General features: G+C 35.2%; 1 protein-coding gene across 1 annotated transcript in view; it reads left to right on the top strand.

The window, feature by feature from the left end:
* Window positions 1-15,804, top strand: part of LOC134241455 (eIF-2-alpha kinase GCN2-like) — a 33,996-nt gene that overhangs the window by 13,263 nt on the left and 4,929 nt on the right. Inside the window, exons 24-47 of the mRNA XM_062723497.1 lie at window positions 685-837; window positions 927-991; window positions 1,304-1,412; window positions 1,744-1,844; window positions 2,178-2,308; window positions 2,616-2,743; window positions 2,942-3,075; window positions 3,448-3,714; window positions 5,889-5,961; window positions 6,728-6,805; window positions 7,342-7,464; window positions 7,790-7,894; window positions 8,096-8,260; window positions 8,628-8,780; window positions 9,055-9,291; window positions 9,647-9,844; window positions 9,992-10,143; window positions 10,454-10,520; window positions 10,700-10,816; window positions 11,026-11,178; window positions 11,831-11,911; window positions 12,328-12,462; window positions 12,738-12,851; window positions 14,508-14,645. Of these exons, the coding sequence (XP_062579481.1) occupies window positions 685-837; window positions 927-991; window positions 1,304-1,412; window positions 1,744-1,844; window positions 2,178-2,308; window positions 2,616-2,743; window positions 2,942-3,075; window positions 3,448-3,714; window positions 5,889-5,961; window positions 6,728-6,805; window positions 7,342-7,464; window positions 7,790-7,894; window positions 8,096-8,260; window positions 8,628-8,780; window positions 9,055-9,291; window positions 9,647-9,844; window positions 9,992-10,143; window positions 10,454-10,520; window positions 10,700-10,816; window positions 11,026-11,178; window positions 11,831-11,911; window positions 12,328-12,462; window positions 12,738-12,851; window positions 14,508-14,645 (3,177 nt within the window). The remainder of the gene's footprint in view (window positions 1-684; window positions 838-926; window positions 992-1,303; window positions 1,413-1,743; window positions 1,845-2,177; window positions 2,309-2,615; window positions 2,744-2,941; window positions 3,076-3,447; window positions 3,715-5,888; window positions 5,962-6,727; window positions 6,806-7,341; window positions 7,465-7,789; window positions 7,895-8,095; window positions 8,261-8,627; window positions 8,781-9,054; window positions 9,292-9,646; window positions 9,845-9,991; window positions 10,144-10,453; window positions 10,521-10,699; window positions 10,817-11,025; window positions 11,179-11,830; window positions 11,912-12,327; window positions 12,463-12,737; window positions 12,852-14,507; window positions 14,646-15,804) is intronic.

Consider the following 15,804-nt stretch of genomic DNA (forward strand, 5'->3'; position numbering starts at 1 on the left):
CACTTAAGCCAAAGGCTTTACCAATCTCTTCTGATTAAAGAGTGTCTTGCTTCTGTCAACTTGCTTCTTTTTCCCAACTACTGCTACTAAAGTCAATATCAACCAAATTTGGCTAGAAGCTACTTCGGGTGGAGGAAGTTCAAGTTGTTCAAGTGAATTTTTCAATTGAATATGATTAGAATTAGTAAAAACAAAAAAACATGCATTGTTGGGTTATTAATAAAATCTCACTAAAAATTCTCATCCAGAAAACATTCAAGTTTATTCAAGTCATGGTTTCAGGGGCTTGGCTGAGACAACTAAAGGAAAGTCATACAGTTTTACATTGTAATAAATAGGGAAAAAACATTTGAACTCTAAATTTTTCTTATAAAGTTAAATTAATTTGCAAACATCTGTCATGATTTAATACCATAGATTCCTTTTTAATGCAAGTATTTAATATCCCAAAATGACTCATAGTTATCAAACTTCAAGACATATACTGGTATTTGCAAGTTTAGAGTTTTCCGTAATTTTAAGCAATGAAAAAATTGAAAAGAGGGTAATTTCATTTTGTGAGTGGTGCATCTTGCGAAATTACTCAATAATAAATTCCTCACTAAAATTAAGGAATCTGCAGTACTGGTTACTGTTTTTGATGTATTTTTCTGACCATAGTTTGACAGACTTGATTATTTACAGTTATTGATGGAGTACTGCAGTGGGAGCAGTTTATCCGTCAACATCCGGAGAAAACGTCCGATCCACGTCGCTCATCTGAGACATCATACAGAGGAAATTCTGGAGGCATTAGCATGTCTACACAACAAAGACGTGGTCCACAAAAGTCTCAGGGTAGATAGCTAGAAGTAGAAACATTAAGTATTTCAATTTTTTTTCCTATTTCATAAATTTCTTATGTACACAGAAAAAAATCTTTTCAGGCTTCCAGTATCTTTTTGGATGCCACAGGCAAAATCCGAGTTGCAGATTACAGTATTGAAAGAAGGTAAATGAAAAGTACAGTGTAGTAGCCAGTGAAAATAATTATACAATATACCAGTAGTGCACAAAAATCATGCATTATCTTTGTATTTTCATATGTACAGGTACATGTATTATATTTTATTAAAATGGCATAATGAAATTTTATATAAATGACAGACTTAACAATTGTCTACACAATGTCAACAATAATTTGAGAAATTTTAAAAATTCATATAAAATTTGAAAGTTAAAAAATATTGAAAACTGAAAACTGTTCTGACATGAAACCATGAGCTGTTTATGAACAATGTTCTCACTGTCTGTCTGTCTGTAGGTTATCGGATTTGTTTTACACACTGGAGCAGTCCAGACCGGGCGTCCACTTTGATGACCACAGAACTGTTCAGGGACGGGCCACCAAGAAGGGGGATGTCTACAGTCTGGTAGCAATACATTAATAACAGTTCATGAAATTTAAAGATCTAAAACAGATCACCAAGACTGAGAATATAGCAGTAGATATATTTTGGTGTAGTTCATGAAGTTATAGAATACAATCTATGGAACATGATTTACTTTATATCAGATAAGTGACAACTAAAAAGAAATCATGCTTGATGCAACTTTCATGGAATTTTATTTACATTGTCTTTGTGGCATAAAGATGCCAAAAATTTAAGAATGTAAGTCAAATATGACAAACATATCAGAATGAGTAACAATTTTCTTCTTCATTTTATTGTATCATAATACTCTATGCCTGTGCCATTGTAGGGTATAGTTTTGCTGTCACTTGCTCTTGGAGAAGATGTAGAGGGATCAGACCTAGAAATACCTTCTCATTTCCCAGCATCTTTCCAGGACTTCTTAAACAAGTTAGTAGTATGTCAGTAGTGAAGTAGTACTGTCATTATCCAAGATTTCTCAAATTAATTACATGATGTATATTATCAAGGGATGTGAACACAAAGTAAATATTTTATTGTTCATGGACAAGATATATTGTAAAACTCAGTTATAACGAAGTCACTGGGACATATGAAATTACTTCTCTATATCGGATCCGTAATTTGTTATATCCGTATCAGGAATTAGTTAGATTTATAAAGCTGGGGATCCAAGATAACTTTGCTACATCTGTGAATTTGCAATATCCCTGTTCATACTAAACAAGTTTTGCTCTACTTCTGATTACTTCCCTCCTTTAGATGTCTAATTAAGGATGATAAGACTCGCTGGTCTGTTCACCAGTTACTGGACCACAGCTTTATCAAAACAGCTCTTCCCATCAGCCTGCCAATATCAAAACCAGAAACAAAGGAGGAGGTCCACTCACAAGGTAGTATAATTAGTTCTTCCTTTAAGATAATGTCATATAAGAGGTCCACTAACAAAACAGTATTGCAGATGTTCACTTACAAATTAGTTGTATTATGAAGTCTCTTGCATTGCTTGTTGTCTGCTTATTTGTGTACATGCTTAGAACATGCTTTAACGTAGCACGTCTTTTTGAAAACTTCAGCATGTTCAGTACACAAATTTATGATTTATGACTAATAAATTAATTTGAAGATTTTCAATGTACTTATGTATGTTTAAAATATTCTGACATACCAGACTTAACTGTTGCTTTAATCGATTTACAGATGATGATTCCTCTGATGAGGAGCAGCCGTTAATCACGCCGTACGAGGCCAGTGGTCAGTCGCGTCTGACCAATGAGTTCGAGATTCTCAAGTCACTTGGCAAGGGAGGATTTGGTGATGTCATCAAGGTGCAGAAAAAAGTTCTTTGATTATGTAATTAAAAAAAAAAATGGTTTTTTTTACTCAACTAAAAAATCCTTTTTCTTTTTATAATCTTTCATGTCAAGGTTAAAAATAAAATTACCTCCAAGTTTGGAATTTCAAGAGATATTTCTTACTCATGGAAAGAATTTTTTTTTAAATAAGCTCATGTTTCCTTTCAATAGGTCAGAAACAAATTGGACAGGAGGTTCTATGCCATCAAAAGAATTCCATTAAATCCAAAGAGTAAACAGTTCAATAAGAAAATTACAAGAGAAGTCAAACTGTTGTCAAGGCTCAACCATGAGAATGTTGTCAGGTACATATAAATTATAGGAAATGTTTGATATTCAAATAGTTCAAATTTTACAGTTGCTTCAGTTTTTTTGTTTATAGGTACAAGCACCATGTCAGGAAAACTACATGAAAGAAAATAAATTTTTAAAAGAGACTTATATATTTTAAGAGAATGGTTGAGTCATATTAGGCAAACTACATGCAATATACATTTATACACCTGCCTATAAATAATCAAAGCTATCATTTCTCACACTAAAATGGTTTATCAAGTATGTTTAGGGTAGATTTTTTTAAAAATTGAATTATGTATCATTACATATAAAATATACAAGTCGTGTAAAAAAGATAAAATAAAACAGAACATAAAAATTGATCCTCGTTTTCTGGACAGATACTTTAATTCCTGGATCGAGGTCAGTGATGACCCCGCCCACAGCGAGAGTTCCAGTTCCATCAGTACCACCCCTAGATCCACCCCTAAAACTCCTGACAAACTGCACAACAGCCTGGATCTGACAGATAACGCAGAGAGACTGGCTCCAGAGACCATGGAGGAATCAGTGGAGTGGAGCAGGTCATACTCAGCGATTTTAAACCCTGGCTGGGACTCGGAGGAGGATGAGGAAAATGAGGCTGATGTATTCGGGACCTCATTCCTGTAAGGGATACTGAAAACAAACTTTAATTCGTGTGCTAGAAATATTCACAAGTTTCAAAACCTACTCTAACTTGCGAATATTAATAGCTGCGAACCAGTTATTTTGCTTTGTAATTATAGAGAATGTTTCTTTGGTCGCGAAAATTAATCGTCAAAGATTGATTTTAAACTGACGAATTGCGAATAAAAATTGATACGAATAATAGTTGGTTTACAGTATGGGATTTGGGAACAAGACAGCTTGATCCCACATCCTAAAATTTGGATTTGATGCTACAGTAGTGTAAATTAAAATCACATGTTTTTGTGCGGTCAGATTTTGAGGGTTTGTAGGGATTTGTTTTTGTGAGTGAAGAATTTGTATGTCATTTTAATAAATTTCCAGCTGGACATTAGGTACATTGTGGGCTCCCTATATCAAAAAAAAAAAAAATAATGAAAATTTTGCAGAAAAATTTACTGGTAAATGATTTCACAATATAATGTATTTTTCTTATTAGCTGTAGAAAAAATAACACCTTTGAAAATAGGATTTTTAGCTCACCTGAGCCAAAGGCTAAAGTGAGCTTTTCTGATCAAAATTTGTCCGTTGTCTGTCGTCGTTGTCGTTGTCGTCGTTGTCGTTGTCGTAAACTTTTCACATTTTCATCTTCTTCTCAAGAACCACTGGGCCAATTTCAACCAAACTTGCTACAAAGTATCCTTGGGTAAAGGGGATTCAAGTTTGTTCAAATGAAGGGCCACGCCCTTTTCCAAGGGGAGATAATTATGAATTAGAGAAAAATTAATGGCATTTTTAAAAAATCTTCTTCTCAAGAACCACTGGTCCCGGAAAGATGAAACTCATGTGGAATCATCCTCAGGTAGTGTAGATTCAAGTTTGTTCAAATCATGACCCCTGGGGGTAGGGTGGGGCCAAAATGGCCGATCAAAGTTTTATATAGGAATATATAGGAAAAATCTTTAAAAATTATCTTCTCAAGAACCACTGGGCCAGGAAAAATGAAACTCATATAGAATCATCCTCAGGTAGTGTAGATTCAAGTTTGTTCAAATCATGACCCCTGGGGGTAGGGTGGGGCCAAAATGGCCGATCAAAGTTTTACATAGCAATATATAGGAAAAATCTTTATAAATCTTCTTCTCAAGAACCACTGGGCCAGGAAAGATGAAACTCATGTGGAATCGTCCTCAGGTAGTGTAGATTCAAGTTTGTTCAAATCATGTCCCCTGGGGGTAGGGTGGGGCCAAAATGGCTGATCAAAGTTTTACATAGGAATATATAGGAAAAATCTTTAAAAATTTTCTTCTCAAGAACCACTGGGACAGGAAAGATGAAACTCGTATAGAATCATCCTCAGGTAGTGTAGATTCAAGTTTGTTCATATCATGACCCCTGGGGTTAGGGTGGGGCCAAAATGGCCGATCAAAGTTTTACATAGCAATATATAGGAAAAATCTTCTTCTCAAGAACCACTGGACCAGGAAAGATGAAACTCATGTGGAATCATCCCTGGTTAGTGTAGACTCAATTTTGTTCAAATCATGACCCCCGGGGGTAGGGTGGGGCCAAAATGGCCGATCAATGTTTTACATAGGAATATATAGGAAAAATTTTCTTCTCAAGAACCATTGAGACAGGAAAGATGAAACTTCTGTGGAATCATCCCTAGGTAGTGTAGATTCAAGTTTGTTGAAATCATGACCCCCGGCGGTAGTGTGGGGCCATAATGGCCGATAAAAGTTTTACATAGGAATATCTAGGGAAAACTTTTAAAATCTTCTTTTCAAGTACTTTAAAGCCATGCTTAGTAATATTTATAGGGAATCATCCTCAGGTAGTGTAGATTGAAGTTTGTTCTAATCATGACCCCCCCCCCCCCCCCCCCCCGGGGGGTTTAAAATTCAAGCCCCCTCACCCCCTTGGTAAACTTTCAGTTCTGATCTGATGTGTGCTTTTTCTTAGCCAATTGCTCAGGTGAGCGATGTGGCCCCTGGGCCTCTTGTTTAAAATGCAGGAGTTGTTTTTAAAAAACGCTTTTTTATACCATCTCACTTTAATGAGATGTTTTTCAAGATGTAAGTTCACAATCTTACTCATCACACCCTTCTACAACAAAAGCATGGATGTGTGAATATTGATTTAAATGTTGATATTTTTAATCTCTTTACAGGAGGCTAACAGACATGTCAGAGGATGTGGTGTTCATACAGAGTCTGGATAATGAGGACTTACTAGTGGATCAGGTAAAGCCAACACAAGAGGAAGTTTATTTCTTTGTCACATTGTACCTTATTTTGATGTGGCAGCATGAAGTAGAATTGCATTACATGTATTTGATACCTTGCTTTGTTTTGTTACTGTATACAGTGTTATATTTTGCCGAGTGTTACTTTTTGCCCTTTTAAGATAAGACTTGCAATTAATTCTGTCCTGATTTAAATTTGCACAGACAAAATTTGGATTAAAAGGTTTTGCTGTCTTTCTTCAATCTGACCCATTTTAAATTTGCCAACTAGTTCAAGAATAAAAGGGGTGATAATGAAACCAATGCAGAATTTTCCCTGCATACTGTATTCTGTTGTGTTTTAGGTTGATGGAGAGTTAATAATTTGTGGTCTTGTTTTTTTTAGGTTGATGGAGAGTTAATAATTTGAGTTCTTGTTTTTTTTAGGTTGATGGAGAGTTAATAATTTGAGTTCTTGTTTTTTTTTAGGTTGATGGAGAGTTAATAATTTGAGTTCTTGTTTTTTTTTTTAGGTTGATGGAGAGTTAATAATTTGAGTTCTTGTTTTTTTTAGGTTGATGGAGAGTTAATAATTTGTGGTCTTGTTTTTTTTTAGGTTGATGGAGAGTTAATAATTTGAGTTCTTGTTTTTTTTTAGGTTGATGGAGAGTTAATAATTTGAGTTCTTGTTTTTTTTTAGGTTGATGGAGAGTTAATAATTTGTGGTCTTGTTTTTTTTTAGGTTGATGGAGAGTTAATAATTTGTGGTCTTGTTTTTTTTTTAGGTTGATGGAGAGAACAAAAATGACAAGGAGGGAGATGAATCAGCTCTGAACCCAAAACTTCACTATCTCTATATTCAGGTCAGAGGCTGACATTGGCTATCACTCTTATTTCTGATACAGTATTATAAATGTAAAAACCATGAAATACATTATGGACAGATGATACTGTATTAAAATCAGTTACTGTAAATTAATTTTTATTTGGGATAACTTTATTTTCATGTAATTATGCCAAACAACATGTTACCTAAATGTCATTTTCGCATTTATTACTATTGTTCAAAATAAAGAAGTGAAGTAACCACAATTCATGAAAATGATGAAATTTTTGTCTCGCTAATAAAGAGTAAATGCCTATATCTCAAAAATAAGGTATTTCAAAAATTAAGTGATATACAGTATGATAAAATATACTGTTTGTTTTGAACATATTTTATTGTATAATTTATACAAAGGGATTAGTTACATAAAATAAATGACATCTGATTGGTTGTTAACTATGGATCAGTCCATTCTCAAACATCATATTGTACAAAAATAAGCTAAGAAATATTAGTAGGAAAAAAAAAATCCTTTTGTAATACATGACAGAAGATTATTTTTTTCTGTGATAGATGGAATACTGTGAGAAGAGCACCCTGAGGAACTGTATAGATGCTGGTCTGTATCAGGACATGAATCGCGTGTGGAGGCTCTTCAGGGAGATCATCGAGGGACTGACCCACATCCACGAACAAGTAACTAATCTTTAACTTACTGAAGAATCATCATTGTTTGTGTGGGGGTTCAAACTTCATGGGTCACCTTTACCCACAAGTTTAACACCCCCCAAACCCCCCCCCCCCCCCCCCATGAATGTTTATTTTGAAAATATATTGATTCATTGAGAATCTCTGTATGAATGAATAACAATTGAAATTTCATGTATCCTGGGTATATTCCAATGAATAAGTAAAATTTTGCTCGCCCCAAACAAAGATTCCACCGTACTTCAAATAGGGCTATCCTAAGGATTAGTGGTACATGTCAAGGTGTTAACCCAATATTTTGTAACCTTTACAGGGAATGATACACAGAGATTTGAAGCCTGTTAACATTTTCTTAGACTCTAATGACCAAGTGAAAATCGGAGACTTTGGTCTTGCAACTACCAGTATTATAAACAAGGTAATGGTTTCTTTTGCTTTAATGCTTTTTGTATTTTGCCTTTTATAGGTGAAAATGGGCATTTTTATATTTATAGAAATTAGCAAAGCTCATTTATCAGAAAAATCTTGCATTTTCATCATATGTAATTAAAACAACATCAAAATCAATTATACATAAAATTATTCTTAATCTTGTGAACATTTAGGACTTCTTTTCTAGAGTAACATTCTAGACGTAAAGATGTTGACCCTGAGTGCTGCTGAGGATACATTGGAATCTTACTCAGAGACCACGGGGGACGGGAGCCTGACAGGGAAAGTGGGCACCGCCCTCTACGTCAGTCCCGAGATGATGACCGGGGCCAGTAAAATCGTCTACAGTCAGGTCAGTGGTCAGACAGAGTAGGGTAAGGATGAAATGTTGATATAGAATTTTTATGGAAATTTTCCAAAAATTTCTATATCTAGGAGATAGAGTTGTTTAAGGAAAAAATGTTGAATTTTGATGGAATTTACCAAAAATTAATAGAGTATAAAAATAAATGATTAAATACTGGTTAATGAAACTTTAAAAACTTAAAAACTTTTAAAGGAATATTATAGAAATACATGTTTATTTTCATTAATTTTTTTATTGTCTGTATTACTTTATAAAACCTGGTTGTTCATTTAGATTTGGGATATGATGCAAATAAAATATCTTTATTTAAGAAAACTGATCCTTGATACATTTTTCCATATTTGTTTTCCAGAAAGTAGATTTGTACAGTTTGGGGATCATCTTCTTTGAAATGTGCTACAAGCCACTGGCCACAGGAATGGAGAGAGTGAAAATACTGGGGAACCTAAGGCTGCCAGAAATCAAGTTTCCCGAAGACTTTAATCAGTATGAACTGCAGAATCAAGTAAGTATCTAGTAATGAGTTAAGTATTTAGCATTGCTAAATTAGCAACAATCAAGTAAGACTAGTATCTAAGCAACAATCAAATATCTTGCAACAATCAAGTAAGACTAGTATCTAGCAACAATCAAGTAAGTATCTAGCAACTATCATGAGAGTACATGTATCTAGCAACAATCATGTACTCTCATGATAGTTGCTAGATACTTACTTACTTAGAATCTAGCAACAATCAAGGAATTATTGATGTGAAATTACAAGAAGCCTTGTATTGTAGACTCGCATAATTAAGTGGCTGTTGAACCATGACCCTACAAAGAGAGCCTCCACGAAGGAGCTGTTACAGTCAGAATACCTACCCCCTCCACAAATGGAGGAGGAGGAACTGGATGAAATTCTTAGATCCACCATTGCTGATCCCCTCAGTAAGGCCTACAGACACATGCTGACAGCCCTGTTCTCCCAGACTGTCAATGCTGCCGACGATCTGCTGTTTGACAGTGAATTTTTCAAGGTTTGTTTAGAGAAAAATAATTTATGCATGGATTTCAGAACTTACCATGATTTTATTCACATATTAGATCAAGATTTTTTGATAATTAAATATTTTTAAACACATTTCAACAAATGTATTTTTAACTTTATTTATATTTTGAAAATCATGGATGTGTTAAAGTAATTTTAAAGTCCTTTAAATTTTTTCCTCTTGAATTTTAACCACAATCTCAAATCCATTACATGTATCCTGAAATTTTTCCTTGGTCCAATCAAATTGATCAACAAAGTTTGACTGTAAATACAGCTGTATATATGTATTTTTGATCAGTTTTTGTTTGAATTATGACTTTAAATGTTTTTGAATCTTTCAGAATAAATTCACAATAAACCTCTCACTGGTTCAGGAGTCCGTCCAGGATACACTGGTCAGGATCTTCCAGCATCACGGAGCAGTGAAGGTGACCACACCCCTCCTGATGCCTAAGTGTGACTTGTATGCCAAATCAGATCAGTACACACGATTCATGGACCACTGTGGTCACCTTGTATCACTGCCATTTGATCTCAGGGTAAAAACTAGATTATATAAAATGTTCTATGAATGTATGTAACAGGTTTATGTAAACCCTAGGAAAAATGGACTTCCAAAGAATCTTTGTTTACTGGACTGATCAACTGCCAACAATTGATTTCTGTGATTTCTTCATTCTTCTTAGATTCCGTTTGTCAGATATGTTGCTCGTCACAGTTGCAGTAATGTCAAGAGATATTGTATAGAGAGAGTTTTCAGGGAGAAAAAAGTCTACGGTCAGCATCCAAGGGAGCTAACTGAATGTGTCTTTGATATAGTTACCCCAAACCTGGGCAGGTAAGGCTGATTAAATATAGATCATGTCAAAAGACACAGGTTTTATGAGCCTCCACCTCCTTGCCACTTGACTGTTTACATGACTTAATCCAAACAGTTGACACATCAAGTAACAGAGTCCTAAAATAGATTGCAGATTTGATTTAATTGGCAGTTTGTGCTCTTGATTGGAAAGTTGGTTTCATTAAATATTGATGAGAATTAGCAAACTCACCTTGATAAAGACAGAGGTTTGAGTGTGATTTTTGTTGATGATTATGGTTTATGTGGTAAGGTATAGCTGTAATTTGTTGTTTGCTTATAATTTTAGCCTCATCCCTGATGCTGAGGTGGTGCTTCTTGTACAAGAAATTATTTTTGAATTTCCAGTTTTACAGGTAACAAAAACCAGCTTTAAATTCTATTTCATATTTGTGACTAGCTGCAATAATGTAGCCCGCTCCAATATCTTAAACTAATGTTTTCAGGAGGGGCAAAAAACAAAAAGGGCTTTATTATTGCCGTTAAGTTGTGTCTGACAAAAATATGTTAAAGCTTCATTCTTTGTTAATTTCAGCAAAGAAACTACTACATAAAAGTCAACCATGTGATGATACTGCATGCCATTTTACAACATTGTGGTGTACCAGGGGACCAGTTTACAGACGTCCTTCACATTCTCTCAGGGGTCAAGGTTAGATTTTTTCTCAAACATTTAACTCTGTGCCATGGAGAATTTTCTACTACCGGTACATAGGTATTAGGCAAAATGGATTCATGTGCATTGCTTTCTTCATTTTTTTCTCTGGATTCTGTTCATTTGGTACATGAAAAAGATCTTTAGTGTGGCCAAAAAAAAATCATTGGTTTAGTGAATGATTTAAAAAAAAAATTAATTTGTAGATGCTCAGTCATCATAAAAACATATCCAAACCTCTGACCTCCCTGGGTCTCAGTGACCAGACTGTGACCTCACTGCTGGGAATCTTAGAAATGGAGGGAACTTACGGCAAAGTGGCCAGCTACTTAAGATGTATAACCAAAACCAGAGGGGAGGTAGGTCGACATTATAAGAACTATATGCAGTATGCTGCATATATTTGCCCCCACAAAAGTCAAATTTTGAAAAATTCTTGAAATGTGCTGAATTCTATAAATTGTATAAAAAATGTAAATTAACAGAACATATTATAGTTTCAAAGTAGTTTATTGACAATTTTTGTGTTTATGACGTCACAAACCAGTCCGATTTTATATCATTTTTTAGAAAGAGGACAAAATGGACAAAATTTCAACAATTTTAGCTTTAAAATTCATAGAGCGCAAGATTGTTCAGGAACGATATTTACATATTTCATTGATATTATCAATCTACACATTAATATATCAAAATATTGAGCCTGATCAGACCTGCGCTTGGTGATTATCGACGTAAAATATCTATTTTCTGTCTAAATCATGGAAATTTTAAATTTACGTCATTTTCGTGACGTCATTTCAAACATATGATGTCATTGCTTATGAAAATATTCATTGCTTTGAAGTCAGCATATATCCCCCTGTTTAAGAACTTAACTAAATATTTCTCCTTCAAAGTTTGATTTTGAGGGGCAAATGTTGGTTATTACCGAATAAAGTTCTTTTTCATTTGAATTAACAATGATTTTATATTGTGTAATATGAATATTAATCCAGTAAAATGTTTTAGGCTGCAACAAAAGCCAAGCAAGGTCTACATGAGTTGGAGATAATTCTGAGTAATCTGGACACGCTAGGTCTTAAGCTCCCAGTAAGTATTAACCTCATTACACCATGTCTTTAATTAGCTGCATGTTTTATTTTCTATAGTAAATATTACATTCATTCCTAGGATACAGATATAATTTTTATTTATCACTTATAATGTAGTTACTGTAGATCACTTAATTTTCGCGACACCTTATTTTCGCGAGATAGTCATTGACTCTTGATAAGCGAGACAAAATTTTCACGAATTGTGGATCTTGCTCTATATTATCCTAAGGAATACTATTACACATGTATACGCGAGAATTAAATTTTCGCGAGAATACTGTCTCGCGTAATTACGTGAAAATAAAGTTCTCGCTAATAAAAAGTGATTTACAGTAGTCTTCCATTTGTCCATGAAGTATTTTACAAAACCTTATTGTTCATTAAAAGTGTTTGTTTTTCCTATGCTTGTAGGTAATCGTGTCTCTGGGATTTGTTTACAATACACATCAGTTCTCAGGAATGATATTCCAAATCATGGTGGACAATAAAAAGAAAAAGCACCACTCACCAGACATCTTAGCTGCTGGCGGTCGCTATGACAACTTGGTATGTTCCTTATATGTAATTGATCTATGATTTTAGTACCGGGGGTATTTGATGATAGATTTTTATCATCATTAGATACCGTATAAGCAGAATCTCTTATGAACGATTCAATTTTTGCATTTTTCCATATCGGTTGTTATAACCTTCTATCTTGACAATATCGAATCACTAAAATTACTTCTCACTAAATATAAATACCAATTTTCTTTTTATAAATCACTCAATTTGCATTTATACATTAAAGCATTTTCTGGATATCTTTATTTTATCCCCAGATCAAACAATTTTATTCTCCACTATCCCAACCTGTATCAGAGACCTCTCTTCACGGAGTTGGTGTCAGCATAGCGTTTGAAAAGATTGTCACAGCAGTACTGGAATCTAGAGAGGTAATATCACAGTAGATAAAGTAGATTTTATAATTCAATTAAGATATTTCCTCCTGGGTCTTGTTAACATAATTGTATTTCATTAAATTTTTAGCTCACCTGAGCCGAAGGCTCAAGTGAGCTTTTCTGATCACATTTTGTCCGGCGTCCGTCTGTCCGTCTGTCTGTCCGTCAGTCTAGCTGTCCGTCTGTCTGTAAACTTTTCACATTTTTGACTTCTTCTCAAGAACCGCTGGGCCAATTTCAATCAAACTTGGCACAAAGTATCCTTGGGTGAAGGGGATTCAAGTTTGTTCAAATGAAGGGCCACGCCCTTTTCCAAGGGGAGATAATTATGAATAAGAGAAAAATTAATGGCATTTTAAAAAAATCTTCTTCTCCAGAACCACTGGGCCAGGAAAGATGGAACTCATGTGGAATCATCCTCTGGTAGTGTAGATTCAGGTTTGTTCAAATCGTGACCCCCGGGGCTAGGGTGGGGCCAAAATGGCCGACCCAAGTTTTACATAGGAATATATAGGAAAAATCTTTAAAAATCTTCTTCTCAAGACCCACTGGGCCAGGAAAGATGGAACTCATGTGGAATCACCCTTAGGTAATTTAGATTCAAATTTGTTCAAATCATGACCCCCGGGGCTAGGATGGGGCCAAAATGGCCGACCCAAGTTTTACGTAGGAATATATAGGAGAAATCTTTAAAAATCTTCTTCTCCAGAACCACTGGGCCAGAAAAGATGGAACTCATGTGGAATCATCCTCAGGTAGTGTAGATTCAAGTTTGTACAAATCATGACCCCCGGGGCTAGGGTGGGGCCAAAATGGCCGACCCAAGTTTTACATAGGAATATATAGGAGAAATCTTTAAAAATCTTCTTCTCCAGAACCACTGGGCCAGGAAAGATGGAACTCATGTGGAATCATCCTCAGGTAGTGTAGATTCAAGTTTGTTCAAATCATGACCCCCGGGGCTAGGGTGGGGCCAAAATGGCCGACCCAAGTTTTACATAGGAATATATAGGAGAAATCTTTAAAAATCTTCTTCTCCAGAACCACTGGGCCAGGAAAGATGGAACTCATGTGGAATCATCCTCAGGTAGTGTAGATTCAAGTTTGTTCAAATCATGACCCCCGGGGCTAGGGTGGGGCCAAAATGGCCGACCCAAGTTTTACATAGGAATATATAGGAAAAATCTTTAAAAATCTTCTTCTCCAGAACCACTTGGCCAGGAAAGATTTAACTCATGTGGAATCATCCTCAGATAGTGTAGATTCAAGTTTGTTCAAATCATGACCCCCGGGGCTAGGGAGGGGCCAAAATGGCCGACCCAAGTTTTACAAAGGGATATATATGGAACCCTATTAAAATCTTCTTTTCAAGTACTTCAAAGCTATGATTAGTGATATTTATGTGGAATCATCCTCAGGTAGTGTAGATTCAAGTTTGTTCAAATGATGAATGCCCGGGGGGGGGGGGGGGGGGGGTGGTTAAATTCAAGCCTGATGTGCTCAGGTGAGCGCTGTGGCCCCTGGGCCTCTTGTTGGTTTAACTTTTCAAAACTATTATTGATTAAATGTGAGGGGTTTATTCAACCCATAAATAACAGTATCTTATTTTAAAAATGTAAACAAAAAAGTATGCTTATTACATTTTTACAGATGAATCCTCCTAGCGCCTATGACATTTTGGTGTGTACTACTTTTGGACACAAGCCCATGCTGAAGGAGAGAATGACCATTGTAAGAGATCTGTGGGCAGCAGGACTCAGGGCCGAAATCTACCTAGATAGCATGCAGGTAAAGTTAAATCTACTTAGACAGCATGCAGGTAGGTAAAATCTACTTAGACAGTATGCAGGTAAAGTTAAATCTACCTAGATAGCATGCAGGTAAAGTTAAATCTACTTAAACAGCATGCAGGTAAAGTTACATCCACTTAGTCAGCTTGCAGGTAAAGTTAAATCTACTTAGACAGCATGCAGGTAAAGTTAAATCTACTTAGACAGCATGCAGGTAAAGTTAAATTTACCTAGACAGCATGCAGGTAAAGTAAAATCTACTTAGACAGCATGCAGGTAAAGTAAAATCTTCTTAGTCAGCATGCAGGTAAAGTTACATCAACTTAGTCAGCATGTAGGTAAAGTAAAATCTACTTAGACAGCATACAGGTAAAGTAAAATTTACCTAGACAGCATACAGGTAAAGTTACATCCACTTAGTCAGCATGCAGGTAAAGTAAAATCTACTTAGACAGCATGCAGGTAAAGTAAAATTTACCTAGACAGCATGCAGGTAAAGTAAAATCTACTTAGACAGCATGCAGGTAAAGTTAAATCTACTTAGACAGCATGCAGGTAAAGTTAAATCTACTTAGACAGCATGCAGGTAAAGTAAAATCTACTTAGACAGCATGCAAGTAAAGTAAAATTTATCTAGACAGCATGCAGGTAAAGTAAAATCTACTTAGACAGCATGCAGGTAAAGTAAAATCTACTTAGACAGCATGCAGGTAAAGTAAAATCTACTTAGACAGCATGCAAGTAAAGTAAAATTTACCCAGACAGCATGCAGGTAAAGTGAAATCTACTTAGACAGCATGCAGGTAAAGTAAAATCTACCTAGACAGCATGCAGGTAAAGTAAAATTTACCTAGACAGCATGCAGGTAAAGTAAAATCTACTTAGACAGCATGCAGGTAAAGTTAAATCTACTTAGACAGCATGCAGGTAAAGTTAAATCTACTTAGACAGCATGCAGGTAAAGTAAAATCTACTTAGACAGCATGCAAGTAAAGTAAAATTTATCTAGACAGCATGCAGGTAAAGTAAAATCTACCTAGACAGCATGCAGGTAAAGTAAAATCTACTTAGACAGCATGCAAGTAAAGTAAAATTTACCCAGACAGCATGCAGGTAAAGTAAAATCTACTTAGACAGCATGCAGGTAAAGTAAAATC

This window comes from Saccostrea cucullata, unplaced genomic scaffold (assembly GCF_032062105.1).
Source record: "Saccostrea cucullata isolate Sc308-1 unplaced genomic scaffold, CSIRO_AGI_Scuc_v1 ctg582, whole genome shotgun sequence".
Classification (NCBI taxonomy): Eukaryota; Metazoa; Mollusca; class Bivalvia; order Ostreida; family Ostreidae; genus Saccostrea; species Saccostrea cuccullata.